This window comes from Anser brachyrhynchus (assembly GCF_964034855.1).
Source record: "Anser brachyrhynchus genome assembly, chromosome: 13".
Classification (NCBI taxonomy): Eukaryota; Metazoa; Chordata; class Aves; order Anseriformes; family Anatidae; genus Anser; species Anser brachyrhynchus.
In genome coordinates this window covers 6,362,384-6,382,871 of record NC_137708.1, presented here as the reverse complement: position 1 = coordinate 6,382,871, position 20,488 = coordinate 6,362,384, and the positions used below count along the sequence as shown (strand labels likewise).

Below are 20,488 nucleotides of genomic sequence, written 5' to 3'. Positions count from 1 at the left end.
AGAAAATCTTCATCCTGAAAAACCAATTCTTTACCTATATCAATATATACTTATTTTTTAATGGAAGCTGGAGAAGAGAGGCACTTCACAGAAATAGAAAATAACCTTTTGGATAGACATCCAATGTCACTTTGAGACTTGCAGCTCTGCACATTTCACACAAATAAATTTTTTCTCAATTGGAATCAACTATTTAAACTGATATTGAAGCACAGTGATGAACTTAATTAGACAGTCTAGTAATCTAAAATTTTAGCACAAAAAAGAATATTTAAAATTTCCAGATACAGAAAGCATCAAGTCCCAATTCCATGTTCTGAAACATGGAGAACATGCATGATTGACACAGACAGGCACATCATCATGAAGGAATGGTGCATTTCATCTGATGATCTAAGTTTCTAATGACACCGAGTGTCTTTTTAATCCTCTACCAAGGAAAAAAATCCTCCTTTGCATTTTTCTTTTTCCTTTAGAGGAATAATTCACCTATTAGTAAGTTTTTCTAGGGAAGGCTGAGTTTAAAAGAGTGACAAAAAATAAAAATAAAAATCCCTGACCAGTTCTATTCACTGAAAAATTAAGACTGCTATCAAAAGAGTATGCTATGTATAGAAAGAAATCTTATGACTATCATAAATCTCCACCTTTAAATCCCACTTACTAGAACCATTAAATCACAGTGTAAGGTCTTACCAAAATAAACTAAAACAAAGCAGTTTCCAGACCAAATCTTGTATGCTGTTCATTGTAAAGTAAGAGAGGTTGGAAACCCAATTACATTTTCATGACTAAGTGCAAAACTTGCATTTTGGATAGTGTTGTTCTCAATATTACACATGAGATCTTATAACTATTAAAAATCTGTATTTTTCTCTTAATAGTCCTGAGGAGACCATAAATTTTCCTTATAGAGAGAAAAAAAAGACAAAAAGAAAGGTATTGCAACAAGTGTTGCACTCACATTTTTTGATGATCAGCTGCCTGACATAAGCATGGTCTCAACTACGTTAGAACAGGACAAGATCTATTCCCTCCTGCTCAATGAAATGGCAAAGCATCACTCACACCCATTCTTAAGCAGAGGCACAAATAGTCAACTCTTTACAATGCACTGCATGGGCATTAAGCAGTAACATAGTGCATAGTTATCTCAGCAAATTATTTTCAGGGAGAAAAAAAAAATAGCTAGAGGCCAAGAGCACTTTTTAAGCTTTAATGAGCATGAATTGCTAGAAATCATTAGTAGCGAGAAGCTTCTGTAGCTGTAGTGGTTTTAATCAACTCTCAAATATTCTGTAGTTATATGCTTATAGCACAGGTTGTTTTGTTTATTTATTTGGATTTCAACTCCGTAACAGAAGTACCCATCTCAGAACTATTGTATTAATAGAACTAAAAATTATTACAAAAATTATTATCTGGAATAATACTTCACTTAAAAAGTAACTATAACTTCTTAAAGGAGTAATTCCAGTTTTATACAGCTATAATTTGTAACAGTTGTTCTGAGTCCACAGAAAAGCCACCTCAAGCACAATGACACAAACCTCCAAAAAAGGGAAGAGAGTATATCCAGCTTCTCTACATTCTGTACATTTCTTCATAAAGCTTTTTGGGGACAGCATTCTACAAAATGTGGTTAGTATGGATTTGCTCCCTCTGAACATTCCAACTTGTAGCTGTTTATTTGAATCAGCATTCCTCTAACCCACTCCCTGCCCCTTCTCCACTACTGGCTGTGTAGAAAAAAGCTCTGTAAGCTAAGGAAAGACTCTGGCAACTCACTAATAACAGAGTTGTTAGGCAAAGATCAAATTGTAAAGCAAAATCAATGTAACTCTATTAGTCCTTGATGCGAATTCAGAAGTCTAACCAAGGATAGATTTGGCTGGCAGGATCTTTCTTTCTGGCAATGGTACACAGAAGCTTGAAGGAATACAGCTCAATATCCTGATCTTAACACAAGCTTTCTAGAGATGCTAACTTAAGAAACAAAACAACAACAACAAAACAAACAACAATAACAAAAAAAAAACTTTAGGAGAGTGAAGTAAACAATTTTCACTGAAGTCACTGAGACAATCAACATGAGATCTTGAAGAACAGTGGCTTCTACCTAACATTTTTACAAACAGAACTCAGTAAAAAAGCATGTTTTAAAAATGTTACTGTTAACATACAAATCCTCAGCTTCAGAATTCCCAGGCAAGTAATGCAAACACCCTTATAATCATGCACACCAACCCCACTTCATGGCAAGTCAAGTGAATCTCATTTTCATATCTTCTGCATGCTACAGAGTAGGTGCCACCTCTAGGCAGTAAACAGGAACCAGTGGGGCCCCCTTCACAAGTGGAATGGATTTTGACAAATGATGACTGACAGCTATAGTTCCTCTCAAATCAATGAATGAGCTCTGTGGAGCTCCTTGGAAAAGAATAGTTGTTTAAGTGAAAAGATGACAGTCTCTTGTGTGAGGCTCCTTTTTCTATCATTTCATGATCCTTCTTATTGCTCCCTATATGACAAACCGAGATCAGGGATTTTTTTAATTACTGATCCTAAGAATGACTTCAGGAAAATAAAATCATGAAATTTAAATTTAGTTGACTCAGTAAATATGTGCTTTAGGGAAATACCAGTCACTTTTCTATTTTTTTTTTCTCCAGGATAAATGCTAAATAGAGACTAAAAAAATAAAAATGACATAACAAGACTTTGCTTGGATAGCTTTCCCCTAAAGAAAAAGTCAAGGTCTCATAATCACTGTAACTGGTTTTGATCTTGGGTTAAGTTAAGCAATAAAAATTGGAACAGAAAACACTGCATTTCAATAAATAATAATAAAAAAATCAGTACATGCCCTCCAGGAACACATCTCTGTTTATAGTTTGATCAATCAATCTTTCAAAAAAGTGCTTACTTATTTTTATCTTTAAAGCAAGCATTTTTATCTAATGAGATTAACAAAGCTGAAGCAGCACCTCAGCTGCAAAACACTGGCTATGTCAGATCTTCACCCATAAGAGAAAAGAAGCTGGTCCCAAGGCATTGCTACTGCCACCAATGAGAATGGCACAGACCCCCTTTTCAAATCTGTGTTGGACTTTATGTTTGAGACCGGCTTAGGGATAACAGAAGGGTAGGCAGAACACGAAGGAAGCAATCATGCTGGCAAGGCTTAGGTGCAACAGGAAAACAGTGATCAGCCTACGGGGAAGTTGAAGGCAAAGATCAGCTTCCCTGATTCTGGGAGTCACTGCAGCAGCCACACACAAAACGCGCTGGCTGTGAGCCTTGGCCTCCACCAGGCCTTCTCCTCCCTTTGCCAGGCTGCCGTCATTGGGCCAGAGGCATCTGCCACACTCTGATACTGAATGAAAAAAAAAAAAAGTTATAGAGAATTTATTATTTTCTCTAGTGCCAGGTGGATGAATATTTTTATTTTCTAAAACTGTATTGCCAAAGGGCACATGAGGCAGCTGCACAAGGCAGGGTGCAACTGCATGCAATTAAAACAGTCATCTAAGAAATTCATGCACTTTTCAGTGTTTGGATTACATTTGGCATTTCTTTCCAGAAATCCTAATGCATGTGAGATTTTCTTCTGTGTTCAACAGTCTTTGCCTTGAAGGGCAAAAAGGAGATAAATACACATAAGATGGAGCACATGCAGTAATAAACACTAAACATAGCCCTAAAAACTGATACAAAGTTTGAAAGTTTGAAAGACAAACTGACAAGATATGTGTATCTTACAGCAAAACAATTCACGATTGGGTCATGAAGCTTAACTAAAAATTTAGGCGCACCCATTGCACTCGTAATCACAAGCACAGCTCCTGTAATTTACAATCAGCACGTTAACTTCTGTTTTATGGTTCTTTCTTCACAGAGACAAGAACCATATCCCTCCCTTCTTTCCAATGATTACAATCCATTCACCTTCTCTCACCTTCAGAATAGCACTTGTCCATTAAAGTACCTGGACAGCTTGCTGGAGATAAGAGTATGGAGAGATGTAACTTTTACAGAGTGAAATAGTGTTCTCTTTATTTCTGCCAGTGAGTTGCTAGGCTCCACTGTCAAGGAAGAAACAGCTTTCTGTCTCTGCTGGAAAGTGGCTAATGGGATTTCACTCTGTATGGGAATCCCAACTCTCAAGCACAAGCCTTTAGACAACCCCAGCGTTCAAACAGGCCGCTCCACAAGGATATGGAGATGCTTCACCCAGCTGTAAAATTTTGCAGCAGAACATATCTGCAAGTTAAAACATTGTAACAGAAGCTAGCCACCATTCCAAGCAAAAAACAGGATCTCTGAGCTTTGCAGTGTTTATTTACCATTATCAACAGAGCTAAGCTCCATCCTGTGAGGTGTTGTTTTTTTTTTTTTTTCCAGTCTGTCATTTGTTTTCACTGAATGACCTGCAGTACAATATTTGTGGTTTATTTCTTCCACTACATTTCCTTTTCTTGGCACGTTGTCCCAGCACATACCAGGCTGTCAGTTCTGACATCCTAGCTTTTCATAATAAGAGGAAGGACAGCGAGTGGTTTTCATTGCAGACACACTCAGGAACAACCAGAAAACCCTCCGCACCCTTACAACTTAAGAATGTTGCCATCGTATCAAACACAAAGGGGGAGAACAGAATTCTTTGAGAAAAGGTGATGTTACTGTCTTTTTCAGGAGACAGCCTATTGACCAACTGAAGCTTATGTGTTCCAAGAAACTCAAAAGCTGTGCTAAGAGAAGTTTTAAGTCCTTAGTACATCACTTGTGGAGAACAGGGACAGTGTGAAAAGTAGCCTGGTGAACATCCAGACTTCATGCTCAATAACAGACCTGTGCCTTCCTAAAAATGTAGAACTGAGGAATCACAGGAAAAAAAAAATTAATTCCCAGTCTATTTTATGACTCTGGAACTGGGACTGTTAAAAATAAATGTTGCTACAACTTTAATATTCAAAATTTCTGCATAACTTTGGATATTAAATCTGATATATCAAAATAAAATTTTAAATTCTGAAATGGAAGAATATGAGAAAAAATCCTGACAAAATTTTATTTCTGTGTGAAAGTCTCTTATCTCCAATATTTTTATTTCCCCACAAATAAATGCTTCACATGCATATAGCCTAACAATCCACAAAGCACTTAACAGTTAATGTCACCTAATTTCCGAATCTGTATTTCAGCTCCTAGTCAAGACAGACAGTTAAATTCCAGTCAGCACACATTATTCAGAATTCAAAAGAGAATGCACTGGTCAGCTGCCACTCAGCAGCATCTGACAGCACCGACTGTCCATGCAGGACTTGCTGCCTATGACTTCTCTTCTAACCTTCCTTCTGACTTTGAGAGTAAAACTCACTTTCTTCCCTTCTCTCAAGCTGACTACTCTCAGCCTAGGTGACTTCAATTTCCACTTTAATGAACGTCTTTCCAGCGCTTCTCATTAACCTTCCTTTTCACTTGCCAGCTCTGAACTGTCTTTCACAGTCACTGCCTTGTTGATTCAGGGCCTGACCTGGTAAACTTGTATGCTCATGAATAATTTTACCCTAGGGAATAGCCAGGTTGCCTTCTATACAGTTTCTCCCAGAAGTTAAATTACTTACATGGATATTGTGAACAGGACAAGGGTTGTTTTATTGTTTCTGCTTTACTTGTGGGGGGAGGGTGGAGGAGGTTGTATTGTTTGCTTCTTCGTTTGTTCCCCCCCCCTTTTTTTTTTGACTTTGCTTTCTTTCTGACCTTTCAAGTCTTGGTTCTGGCAATTTCAGTATTACTAACGTCTTCAATTTTATTTTATGCTTTCAAGTTCATTCATTAGAGCATAGTGAATAATATAGTGAAGCACAATGGGAAGTATGTACATGCTATGTTGCAACTCTGTACGTACTTTGAACTAGACAGATATCATACATTCTCTACCTGGTTTCATTATTCCACTTGATGAACTTTAAATATGTTTTTAAGGAAAACTGAATTATTCTCGATTCCATGGAAGAAGATATTCAAATTTCACATTACACAAGATCAGTTGTGTGATGCAGGACCTGTGTATACCTTCCATGCAATAAGTACATGCCAGAATCACACATACCCATTAACACGTAGACAACATTTGCATTCATTCTCTGCAAACATTCACCTTAGTTAAGCTCAGCGTTTTGACTCTTTGTAGAAATAACAGGAGAAAAGGAATGAAACCAAGAAGATATGTTTAGAAACCCGAATACAAATTTGCAGACGTGTTTTAGCAGTATTTAACCAGCTTTGGCTTTGTGTTAGTCTCCTTACTTTTGTCATAAGCAACTTTATATCCTATCTTCTTTGAATTAATATTTCCTAGTCTTATAATTCCTTATGCTTTTCCAGCCCTTGAATGTTTCCCTAACATCCTTGTTCATCCATGTACTTTCATGTATTTTACCCCATTTTACAATCTACAGTACATTCTTTGTTCATTTTTTCCCTCTCTCCATCTTTACAACTCACTGATTCCTAAAGTATTTAACTTACTTTGCTTTTTCAGTCCACCCTTTTTTTTCTTTCTGAATTTGCTCTCACCCACCCCCAACTGTACAGAGCTCAAAAGTCTAGATAATCTAAAAAAAATGAGGGTTCTAACCACTAAAATGTTCTTTTAATCCATTTTTCTCAATGATTTTAATGTTGAAACTGATCCTGAACTTAAAAGACTTCTCTTAATTTGGATTGCAGGACAAGCCCCCAAGACCATCTTAATGGAAGTATATATTCCTATAGTGATATTTATTATTAACAATAAAAATATACATGCAATATTTTAATAATATTTCCATTTATATGTATGCAATAGAGAGACCGAATACATAAAATATTAAAATTTGATTCTAGATAAATTAGAAAAGACAGAATGCTATCCAAGAGACAAGAATTAAATAGCATCTCAACACCTGAAAATTATGATAACAAAACCAATATTCTGTGTTGGAAGCTGAACATAGTGGATTATCTCTACTGTTTGACAAAGGGGTTGACAGTAATAGCTATGCTAACATCCCAGAGCATGCTTGATCTCATCACTTCACCTCTTTGATTTTAAGATGACTCTACCTTCAAAATTAAATATTGCTCTCATCATTGATGCTGTCTAATGTGAAGACAATTCACTGCACTAATCTGAGAGCAGAATTCAGTGCTGCCTCAGAAGGCAGTGGTTAGGGAGCTCTCAATAGAGAACAAATCAGAATCAAACAATAGAATATTCAGATACATTGCAACCAGTCAACTCAATCACATACGGAGATACTCATGCATTATTCATTCTAAGAAATCTGGGAGTTTTTCCAGAGAATATGCCACAGACTAGAGATAGGGTTTATCAACTGTTTTAAATCAGCATGTTTTATCTAATACAATAACAATTTATTTACTGAGGATATTTATACCATCAGAGCTTTTCCAAGCTTAATTGATTCTTTTCATCAAGATCCTTTGCACTGGGGAAGCCAGCTCACAAAGGAATTTGAGAAGAGACTACACTGACTATCTACAAAATGATTTAGATAATAATGGGGGTAAAGTTATGGATCTTTTAGCATTTCAATTACCAGATTCTTTTTCTTTGGAGCTATTCTACAAGGCCATCCTCATTTGAAGGATGGCAAAAATAGCTTTTAATTTCAGAAAAATGTTTATGTGGACTTAAATAATCGCTAATCACCAAAGCTACAGTTAGAAAAGCCAGTTTGTAAATATATCACTTGCATGGACAAAAACTGTAACAAGAAAAGCTAATGTAAATATGAAAAATTTAATTATTAGTATATCATGAATGACAAAAATAGTCTACTAAGTACTACTAAGTTCAGTTCAGTATCTTCCTCCTAATCCTGCAATCATCCACTTCAGTGCTGTGAGTTTTACCATGGTGAGAAAACAGGAGTGGGTCAGTGTTTATCCTTGCAAATAAGGTTAAGTACGGCTACGCCCAAACCTCAAAAATTATACGGCAGGCACTCAAAATTAAGAATTCTAAAGATGTTATTAAAAACAACACATTGGATGAGCCAGTTCATCACTTGATGTTCAGGCTTATATCTCTTAATTCCAGGAGCTAATGTTTTAAGACTTTAAAACATTAACTCATTAGATAAAAGACACTGCACAACATAAACAGAATTATTCTAGTCAGAAAAGCTGGAGTCACCAGTATGCCAGTACTAACTGTGACTGGATTAGTAGTAGAGCAGATCCCCATGCTGGATTGATGCCAGGAAGTCAGAAAGAGATAAACATTCCTTTTAGTTGTAACAGAAGCTAATACAAAATGGAAACACTCAAAGACTACAGTCTGCTCTGACTGACAAGAATAATTGCTAAATAAGGACACAAATAGAAAAGCAAGGACACCTCTTCATTGTCTATCTTCAGATTCCAAAGTACCTACTTGCAATGTAAAGAATTCTTCTGTTACAGATGATGTCTGAATAAATCATAGTGAAGAGGAAAGTCAACACAAACTCCTCTAACATATTGCAGCTGTTTCATTGAATAAAATCAAACATGTTGCTGCAGCAGGTAAAGAACTTCTACCTTTAAAGACAGACTATATACTTAAGAGTTTTTTCTTTCCATTTACATAGGAAAAGTCTGTATGAATAAAGTTTCACTTGTGCATGAAATCTTAAGTTTCAGAGCTAGAAAATAAATGTCTCTCTGGTTATTCTTTTGACACAGAATGTGAGTCCTGCTAAGCACTGGCCAGAGTACAGCTGAATGAAGCAGCAGCAGGGTAGCAGAGTACTAAGGAAATTAGAAGCAGAGTTCTGCCAACACCTGCTGCTAGATCCTAGCTCTCCATGCCATGCTCTTTGTACTCTGAATGCAGCTGAATTCTCATCATACAAGTTCTTGTCCGCACACTCCATAGACTCTTTTTCTGCAGGTATTTCACCTAAACCATAGAAACCTTTTCTTTTGTTGCTGTTGGTTTTGTTTGTGTCATCCCCTCCTGCATAACTTCCCCCCCCTCCTTTTTTTTTTTTTTTTTTTGAGGAGGAGGTGCATGTTTTTGTTTAAATCTAAAAGCCCTTTTCTATGGAAGGTAAAAGTTCTCAAGCCCCAGACTGCAGTTTCCTTAGGACCACTTTTCCCAAAGTATAATTTCTCAGCCTCTGAACCCTTCCCGAAGTAATCTGCCCACAACTAGCCCAATATCCAGACAATAATCACGTGTCCTAGCAGGGGCCACTAGTCCCAAAATACTTATATTTTAAGGCAAAGTAACTGGGAGAAGGGACAATATGCAAAGTGACAACAGATTAAAGAATAATAGAAGTTTAAAGAGTACAAAAAGAGAAATTCTTGAGAAAGAAATTAACCAAGGAAGAAAAAAATGTTTCTAATCATATCAGAAGCTCAGAGTTCGTGACAGAACCAGAGTCTCCAGGAAAGAATGAAAATAAAAAGGTAACTAGGAAAATTACTTAAAATGATGATTTTTTTTTTATTAATCTTTATTGTAAAGAGTGTAAGCTAAGTACTGATTTGGCACCCAATCCATAAAGGGTCAGAGATAGAATTATTTTAAAATGAATGAAACAGTGGTTTGCCTGTTTCATCCAAAAGAAATTGTTTAGATACAAATACAATTTTCAAATGAGCTCTGAGAACTATAATTTAATAGTTTGCTGTGCTAAAATGAAAAATAACTTCCTAGCCTATCTTTATTTAGTCTTAAGGCTACATAATCTAGATGGAGGAAAGAAGTACCACTACTTCTCTGACTTCCAATGGAATTTTGTTCCTCTATTCACATAGGCTTGTTCTTCTGAAACAGCACGAAGATAGCACCTGACCTACTCATCCTTTCAGAAGGCCCGTAGCAAAGTCCACTGCAAAATTTGCTAAGGAAAATACACACTTACAGAACAGAGGTATGATACCTCTGCTAGCTGAAAATACTTAAAGAGAGAATAGGGCAGAGAAAGTGTTTTTTTAGGAAGGAGTAATCAAAGTGACAAGATGTTTAAGTGGTACAAAATTGCATTAGTTAGAATAGAATACAGTTGAGGAAATCTGAAGGGACCTATAAAAAGAGAGCTGATCGAGTATCATGACACAAGATACGCAACATTTACAAGTGCAAGGTAATGCAGAAATTTTAACTGCTAGCATATAACGCCAGATTCTCAATCAACTATAACAATTTAGAAAAAAAGGCCTGGACATTACTGTGAAAACTATATAAAAACATCTATTTCCTGTACAATCCTGGGAAAAAAAAATCAAAGATAAAAAACATCTAGATAACATGTAACCATAATGTAAGTGAACAGTACAGCCTTACCTGTAATGATCTGTGTTCTTTTCACACCATTTTAAAACAACAGCAGGAATAGAAGCTGCTATATTGATATGTACAGATAAATAAAATACAACCTTCCCCCCCCCAGATCTTAGTGAACCTCTAGTTCAATGAAAGATTGTGTTATTTCTAACTGTCCTAAGATGAAGCAATGCATGGCTCAGCAAATTCAAATCCTGATTGTGATCTGAGCTCAATGACTTTAAACAAGTTACTTAACCTTTCCTTACCTCAATTTCCTAGCCTGTTTAAGAGTGTAAAGCACTTTCAGATCTTTAGTTCAAAAACCCCAGGCAAAAACATAATGTTGTAATTATTATTAAAATATTAATAAGCATTTAATTAGGCTAATTCTAAAAGTTCTTTGTAAATCCTTAGTTCAGTACAGATAAAAACATCATTTGTAACCAGACAACCATTTGAGTAAAAACCAATATAAATCAGCAAAAGCTATTCCAGTAACAGAAACTGTAGCTACATCATTAAGAACAATTTTAGCTGCTTAAGGCTTTTGTAATCACTTGCATTTTATTTTCAAACTCTTTTTATTAGAACATTGACTAGCCATTATCCTGGCACAGCTAAACTGGGACAGAATCAATGCCCTGTAGACTGTTTCCTCTGCTGTTTGTGATAAACACTGTCTAACAAGATAGAAAAAATCCATTTTGATACTGCTTCCCAATTAGACCTGTTAAATGTTCTTTGAATGACTGAATTTGGTTTATTTTTACAGCTGGATGTGTTGCTAAGCTGATATTTTTTAATGGAAGAGTATTGTACAATTTCTAGTAGCTTTCTTATCAATTTTCAACCTAAGCAAATTATACCGTAATTGTTTTCTTAGGATTCAGTGCAAGTTGTTATCTTTATGTTGTTGGTAACTTTCAGAATTCTAGTCACACGTTCACAGCAGCAGCTGACCTAGATTCATGCTTAGGAAATCATGTCATTAATATCATGCAATGAAACAGCTCCTTTTACATGTGATCATTATAGAACAACAAAATAAAGCAAGCAAATGTCAGCAACTAACACTAATGCCCCATTTCTTGTCATATAACAAAACACAATTTTCTTCACATTAATTTTGGAAGGATCCATCAAACAGTGGGGCTTCCATACAGACCACAAACACAGACTACTCAGCCACATGCAACCGTTTGCAAAGTCACTCTTTAATCTTAGACTTCACTGGTAAATTCCACTAACTAGTGCTGTAACCAAGATATCCCAGTCAAAACAAATGCTATCTCGGATCACTTAAAGCACAGATCTGAAATATTTCTTTGTTGTTAAAAAGCATCTTCCATATGTAATTAAAATAGCTCATCTACTTTTTCCTTCTGCACTAGTGAAGTTTGGAAATGTTCATTCATTTTTTGTTCACAATGACCTCTGTTCTTCCTTCTCTTATCCTTTTAGCCTATTTTCATGTTGTATTATCTGTTTGCATTAAGCTTATAACCCTTTCCATTTGCAGATTCACTTAGCTTAGAGGCAAGTTATGTTGACAATTATGCACACTTCAGTTTAATGAAAGCGGTTTCACATCTTAACAGTCTGGGTCACCAATTGAAATGAATATTAAAAAATGTAAGCAAGTATATAAATATCTAGCTAATGGACCTGTCACTAAGAAACAAGAAAAAACCAATCCACTACAGTGTTCACAAATTCTTTTCTTTGAGGGATATTAGGAAATAATCTAAAACAAACAAACAAAACAACAACAAAACAGAAAAAAAATAAGCCCCTGAAGATATTATTAGGTTGTTTTATTTAAAAAAAAAAACAAAACTTCTGTGAAAGCAGTTATTAGATTCAGATGACCAGTCTACCAAGACTGTTCATATCTGTTCAGTGTAATCAGTGTTTAAAACCTAGTGTTTCCACACCAGCTAAATTACTATCTCACTCACTGCCATTGCTCCAGTTTACACTGAACACATTCTAACTTTTGCACTGAATTTTCACTGTTATTTCTGCTAGCAATCTTCCTGACGAATTATCTAAGGTATTATTAACACTTAGAATTAAAGAACTATTGTTTTGTAAACCTGGAATCCATTATAGCTAAATCATCAAGTTCTCCTAACCAGGGGAAGGATATGCTGTACTCATTCTGAAGCAGTGCTGAGTGCCTTAAGGAGCAATTTAAAACCAAGTAAGAAACAAAACAAAACAAAAAAACTGTGGAATAGGACACAGAAGAGGTAAAATGTAGTATTTTGGTATAAGAAGACTTTATATGTACGTCTTTACACTGAGCATGGACATAAATTTTCTCATTTTACATGAAATTATTATTAAAGTTATATCAAAAGTTTACTTTGAATGGACAGAGAACCTGATCTTGCTGCCCTTTATGTCATACACTCTGGAAGAAACTGCATTAAATCAAACAAGAGGTATTCATTCTTCCACAGTTAAGATAAAGAACCATACACGCTCAGTGTACAGAAACAGCTCTTGAAATAATTTTCCATAGAAACTGAGGGTTATTTTTGCTATAAATAATTGTTTTCTGCTGCTCCTATTCACTTTTCCTTTGATTTTTCCATATTACTTGAAAACAGTGAAAAATGCAAACAGGCTTCGTAACCACTGATGACTACAAGATTCTTCACAATCTGTTTCAAAAAGAGATGACAAGAATTTCAGGGCAAAACGCAGAGGTCCCTATTTTTAATATAAGAAGCAATAAAAGAAATTTCAACAGATATCCCAGATCTGAGTAGACCAAAAGAGCATGCATTTGCAGTCTAAACTTTACTAGTTGATAGAGAATAAAACTGAATTCTTCATTTGAAATCAAAACTGCTTTATTTTTATCAGTGTAGCATTTCTTGAACGTGACCCTATTCAGGTCAAAAAAGTTTTGAAGTACTACATAGTAGCTATCAGTAACACTTTTGTTCTTTCATTATGAGTCTATGGCAAGAAGCTCTAATTACTGCATACAAATGTTTACATTAGTGTGAAAACTGCTAACTACCTTTAATTGCTAGCAGGAAATCATATGCTTTAGGGTAAAATGAGCAAGTATAAACACCTGTAGCCAATAAATAATTTAGTTGTCATTCTCATACTCTAGAGAAGTTGAACTGCCGCTGACTCAGCATGAGCAAAAATTAAATTGCTCAACCAAAAGGTTTCAGAAAACACTCTTTTAGAGACTACATGTGACAAAGTATAATAAATCCACAGGATGGGTTATTCTGTATATTATTTGCATTTTGAAACATCAGTAACATCTAACATGAAGATGAAAATCTCCAAGCCCTGCATAATGATTTTATTTCAACGGCTAAGCATCTAAATTTTTTCTGGTACCACAAACATGCCACATTGTGGCACTTAAACTTTCAAGACCAGTGTGCTAAAATATACCCCCAAAACTGCTTCAAGCCATGGTATGTAATTTTTTGTTTTCTAAATGTATTTAGGAATCTATGTATATCTCAGTCCCCAAAGAGGTCCTAGAGAAAACAGTAAAGAAAAAGTAAATAAATCATGCTATTCCAGAGCTGTTGGCTGTCTTAACTTTTTGAAGAACGCACATAATTCTGAGATCCTTTGTCAATAAAGAAACAACAACCTGAAGGAAGTGTTTTTACTTTCTTTCACAAACAAATTAGGTCAAAGCAATGAAGTAAACAGTGAAGCATTCTGAGTTGGATCTTTAATCAGCAAACGGTTTATAGAATTAGCTCTGTTTTTTGTTTTTGCTTTTTCTCAGTTCTTTGGTTTATGGAAATCTCTGTTCACATGAGAATAAGATTACCAGCAAACCATTTGTGTAAAAGTGATTACACTGATTGCCCATGACATCCATATGATGGCAATACTACTAATCTTGGGAGAGCCTAAATGCACCACAATGATTTACAGTTCAGTGATCATTTGTAGTGAAGGCAAGTTAACTTAACATTCAGGACTATTCTTCCTCATCTACCATGGTCATTTTAATAACGAGTAGCTAATTCACTGTACAAAATGGATACTGAGTATGCTAAAACCAGCTAGGTAACTGAAGTAAGCCAGGCTCATCAACAAGACAGAGATGATGTCTCAGCCTCATGCTCAGTTGAAACATTTTTAAAGTCCATTTGCATGTGTATAAGTTTCCAGACGCTTTTCACTCAGCCCATTTGCTAATACCATAAATTTAGCTTGATGCCCTTAATTTGCTAAGTTTTTTTATTCTTGAAAACTATTCTGCACTGCAGAATTTACTGCTCTGCCTAAGACCTTCAATTTCTGTTACTCAGATGAGCTCTGGCTCTACTGCTGATTAAACATATTGCTAATGTTTCAGCTGACATATTTTCCTGGGCTATGAAGGCACGCATGCATGCATGTGTCTCAGTGGTAGTGATTTGTGAATACTTATGAACTAATCCACATGCATAGTATTGAAAAAAATGTTCAAATGTAAATTATGAAGCATCACTAACATAGCCTGACAATATTATGACACTAAAATAAAGGCAAAAGAATGTAGGACAAAAAATTCATCTCTGAAGTGACAAATTTTCAAGAAGATGAAAATCACATGTACTGATAAACACAAGGAAAGGAAGCAAGAAAATATATAGGATAGAGATGAAGCAGAAATGGAGCTCATAATCTTGTGATATTAATAAAAAATATAACAATTATAAAGACTGATAAGGAGATTCAAAATGATTAGAACAAATATATCATTTTAGACTATTAAACAAGTGCAGAGTAAAAGAATCCATCAAATAGATTTACCAAGGCACACCAGTCACTAGAAGGACTAAAACAATGAATGCTAAAAAAAAAAAAAAGTAGGACTAAAATAAAAATGTATGATCAATAATCATTAAGTTCTTATTAAAGAAAAAAAATGGAAGAATGGTTTAGAAAAAACACCTCACACAGCTAGAAAAGAAGGGGTCAGTGGCAACACATCAAGGTGATACACTGCATTGCTGAGTATCCACAAATGGAAGGTCATGCTTTACAAATTTCTGCAGATGAACATGAAATGACAAAGAAAACAATTGTCATCATGTCAGAGCAGGCATTTAGACAACAACTTTGGAATTAGTATACTCTCAAAACAAAAAAAAAACCAGCAACAACAACAAGAAAAACAACAACAACAAAACCACCAACACAGATAAAAGAAATGCATTCTAAAATATCTGACAGAAGTTCCAGCAGAGATTCTAAAGATTCAGGAGAGATTTGGGCTCTAAAGACTGAGATACTCCTTTCTGTCAGAGGTAGTTGGCATACGATGAACATAATAGAAACATCTTCCTGCCATCACTTACAACTGCTGGGTAACATTTCTTAAATCTCCAGGGCTAGCAGGTTATCACAAGCCCTACGTTACCAGAACTAGTATTTTATTCTTGAAGACATTTTCTGGGAAATCAACAAGAAATCAAGTTGAAAATATCATAAAGGAAAGTTAATATTCAATTTCTCTTTTTGTAGTGATTTTTAAAATCTTTATCAAAATAATAGATAAATCACATGAATCTTGGACAGACCACACACATTCTAGCCATGTCACACATGTCCTCCACTCAGTTAAATCCCATTGCAATTTCTGGCATGCTCTGCCCTCTAGTTAAAGCCATTACCTACTAAGGACAACAGAAATCGGAAAATTTAAACTAAAACTGTTCAGAACTCTCTCAGTTAGCATCCTGTAACATAAAATTGAGAGTCAAAGCTGAATCCAAGCCCTCCAAAACAAATATAGCTCAATTAGGGACTTCATATATTTTACGGTGAAACAGGTTCTTTTATTTTTATTATTATTATTCTCTTTCAGCATATTATAATGAAATAAATTCTTTCAAGTTTTTTCCTTGTCGGTGCCAACTTGATACACTATGGAGTCTATAGAGACTAAAGATGAACATAAACACTACATTACCCAGCATTTCTTAACTTCAGGGAGGTCTGAATGAGATTTTAGGTCTACCTTGCTCTATAATAAGCCAACTACATACTAGACTCTAGTCTGGCTAGGAACATTTGTAGTTGAGGGTTGGGGCAACTGTAACAGGAAAAGACATAACCATAAAAGATATTCCCATATAAGTCCTGGCTTGTTATGCATATTTGCTAAACACCTCCTTTAAAAAGGCAAGTATACAGGTACCCCTGTATCAAAGTAAATTGTATTTTGCTAGACAATATTATCCAACTGAGAAAACATTTATTCAGATATATTTATTCAAAAATAATTAAAAAGATCCAGCATAAAATTCATTATGCAGCAAATACGTGAAATACATAGCGTCTTAATCAAATGTTTGGGAGGAAATTTGTATTTTATATTATGATTTTATGCATTATCAATTAGCTAGTGATCTAAAATAACACTCTGAGCCCTCTGAGCTTTAAGTGGAATATTAATGTTGTAGCCTGTAATCATTTCAAGAGCAAACTTTTACAAGCAATGCTGAGCCTGTTGCATGTTCTGGCATGTCTTTTTCACATTATTTCTGTGTGCAAAAAAAAACACACAATCCCACGCAGCCATACACACACAGAACAACCTTACCCCAAATAAAAATATATCTCATCCAAAGTACAAACAGAACCTTAACCACATATTCTAGAGTAAGTGGCATTTCAATTAGTACTTCAGATTATTCATATTTTTATCCCCTAGGCTCTAATAAAAATCCTCACCAGAGTTTCTTTAAACTCTTACTGTATATGCAAATTTACTGTATCAAAATCTTTATAATCCTGTTCTGAAGATTCACAGGATACAGATGAGCATTAGATATTGCTCTTTAATGTAATGGTGGTTTCCACTAAGATACGTGAATATTTTAACAGAATTGACTTTGAGGGAATTAAAGGAAAGAAAAAAAATTTAATATGACAGAGGCAGGAAGAATGCACAAATCCAGAGTAGATTTTCTAAGATAGCTTTTGCAAATTAAATTAATACATTTTAACTATGCTTATATGATGATAACTGTACTCTTTAAAATTAATTCACTGTGTATGATTTACTCTGTTATAAAACATTCAAGGACAGAACACAATGACTTGGTCTTGTGATCTGAGACAAATTCAAGATTTACACCTCCTCTCAATGTCTAGAAACACCAACAAAAAGAATCACCCCACCCTTTAAAGAATCTAGTACGTACACTCATATTTTCTTTATTTCACATTAAAAAGGGCAACAAAGTAATCTCATAACTCAGGAAATAATGCATTATATCAGCAGCTAACAGTGCTAACTGCAACTTAGCTTTCTTTGAACTCACGGGTGCATCTGATTTTTAGCAAGAACAACAGGAAAAAAAATGCAAAATCCATTTCATCTGTAGCTTGGCTTCTAGTATTTTCTTTCACTTTTTCATCATGTCTATCAAATTACGTTTTTCCTTTGTAAACCTGTATGAGAACATCTTGATGTTGGTACTGTACTTTATTCACGTGAAATCATCAAGCCAAGTAAGGAAGCAATAAAAAACGAAGAAGAAATACGATGGGAATTTACAATTTGATGTTAGTAGGCATCTTGCTTTTCTAATGTTCAGTGTTGTCTGCAAAAATATTGAGCCAGATTAATGAAAGATAGGAGAAAATATTTTTCATGTATACAGTTTTAAGCTATAAAAACACTCCTATAGTACCTACTCTCACTATTCAACGAAAAAATTGTAGTGCTCATTTCTATAATGATAAAATAGCAAGTGTAGCTATTTAGCACCTTTTGATATTATTTAAGTTAATATCTTCCCTGCACATGTTTTTATTTAGTAGTCTCAGGATATGGTTGTGTATGGATATAACAGCAATAATGTAAAGTGACACAGATACTTGCATCATAAAATAGAGAGAGAAAATGATGATACTGCTACAACTATAAATTGCAATCCCAACTCCTGAAATAACTCACAGGGTTACCAAGCAATTACAAAAAATTGCTAAAGCTAGCCTTTAGTGCTGTTCTTGCCTGTGGCAGAGGCTGAATTGGTCCCTAAAAAAACCAATGCCTAATTGCAGTTTTGTCCAAGTATGTTCACACTGTAACACAACCTCATTTATCTCAGCCTGTCCCATTCTGTGTACAGTTTTCCATTTACATTTGTGACTGAGTATTGGGACTGTGCTTCATTGACTATGTTTTCTGACTGCAGGTAGCAGACTTCTTTTGTGTGTGATTTTTGGTTGACAGATACTGTTTGTGATTATTGATGTTAAACTGGCTTTAGCTGCCTGTTTTGAAAAACTACAGATTTATCTTTCCCACTGTAGATAACAAGATGCTCTGTTTACCAATATGTTCTGTCCTCCTGACATGGAGAACTGAAACATGAGATAACAGTGCAAGTCGAAATTCCTACTGTGGTCTAAACAGACCTAAAGTAGGTCAAAAAGAGGTGTTGACAGTGGAGCCACTACGTCCTGCCACTGCATGTTCTGCAAACACGTGATTTCTATGTGTTGTTCGTTACCCCCCCGCCCCCCAGTATGATATGTTCTTTATTTGATCTTAGTTTTTTCCCTGTTGAGAACCACCATTCAGCATGTCTGAAATCACCTACGGCAGACAAGGCACTGCAGATAAACAACTTTCTCTGAGATTCCATAAACAACAGCATGGCTTAGCAGCAACAGCCTCTCCTGCCTGACACAGGAGAGGCAAGACAGAATAAATCAGAAAGATAGGTGGAAAGCAAAGCATTTAATATGGTTAGACAGGCAGATAAATGAAAATAAATAAAAACATTTCCCTGTTCAAAGAAATTTATTCTAAGTAGTACCCATAATGAGTAAGTTCTTGGAGAACAAAGCGCTAGAGCAGAAAGTGAACGTTTTTTCTTCCATCTGTAGTCAAAAAGTCACTTTCATCTCTAGTATTCCTTAATTGTACATATGAAAAAGTATTCCGTACCTTAAACCTCTGAGATATTTCCCTCACCCCCCATCTCCAGCATACTTTTTGTCATTTGTAGTTTTGCATACAAAAAAAAAAGATCAAGTTAGCTTCTCTCAACACCAGTGAGAAAGTTCTGTAGAATTCTTTGTCCTGCTTTTAAACCCTGAGATTGCAGTTGGATCATGTTTTCAAGTTGTTATGTTTTGTTTTTTTTTGATTGTCCAGAAACATTTACTATGCATAAGCTGACATTCTTCTTCAATTATTTTAATGCTCTGTGCTTCTAATAAATTAGGATAAAGCCACAAGAAATGTAGCATTAAAATGATTAGCACTTCCCCTGATTCTAACAGAGCCATGTTTGAGGCAGACTCAGCCAGTATACTGTTAGCTATCTGCTGCAATCTGAAACACTCTGCACAGTGTTTCCACACAATTTAGCCGTGACTGTATCTCCATTGTCATTGTTACTTGCACACATTTTTATACATCTTTCTTACCTGTTTCTTTCCATCCACCATTTTTCATCTTCTGTACTTTTTCCTGTCCTTCTGTTCTTAAAGGAGTACTCCACATTTTGTTAGTCACTGTCTCCTCTCCACTTCAGATTCAAGGAATCCCATTTCCACTGCAAAAATCTCTACACTAATCTTTACAGCACAAGGAAGTAATGCAATCCATTACTTACAAACTGTTTTTGACATGTAGAGGTGAGAGCAAGAAAATGCAATTCTGACATCTGTGTGCTTTACTGTATCTTATCAACTTCAGTTTTGGTTTGCCAGACAGTATTAATTTGATCATGCTTCATGAAAGACTTTCTTTTTAAAAACACATTTTATGTTGTCTATTGTGTAGCAAGAATAGAACACTACTTAAAATTGAAATCATTCTAGAATTTTATACGTTTTATATTGGTACTTAATGGGTCAAAAAACAAGAGGGAATTTCTTCCCCCTGTATAAAACAAAGCATTGAATACATTTATAATTATTTGCATTAAAAAACAATATTCTGTGCCTTGATTTCAAGACAGAAGCTAGAGGTTCACAAGTTCATATTTGGAAACAACTTTATTTAATGGCTTCACTCTCCTTGGATCAAACTTAAAGTTACAGTATATTGTATTTATTCAACACTTCATAATTCTGTGCATTTTTACATGCATATTCCCAACTTGCAGTAGAAAGTTTAGTCTAAGGAGACAAAAAATACAAAAA

The 20,488-nt window shown here is 35.1% G+C and overlaps 1 protein-coding gene across 2 annotated transcripts in view; it reads right to left on the bottom strand.

Moving 5' to 3' along the window:
* LOC308177031 (uncharacterized protein) overlaps positions 1–19,863 on the bottom strand; it is a 263,641-nt gene extending 243,778 nt beyond the window's left edge. For both annotated transcript variants that reach the window (XM_080553628.1, XM_080553627.1), the window contains exon 1: positions 19,769–19,863. In XM_080553628.1, coding sequence (XP_080409754.1) covers positions 19,769–19,844 — 76 coding nt within the window. In that variant the 5' untranslated portion in view covers positions 19,845–19,863. The remainder of the gene's footprint in view (positions 1–19,768) is intronic.
* Positions 19,864–20,488: the final 625 nt, after the last annotated feature.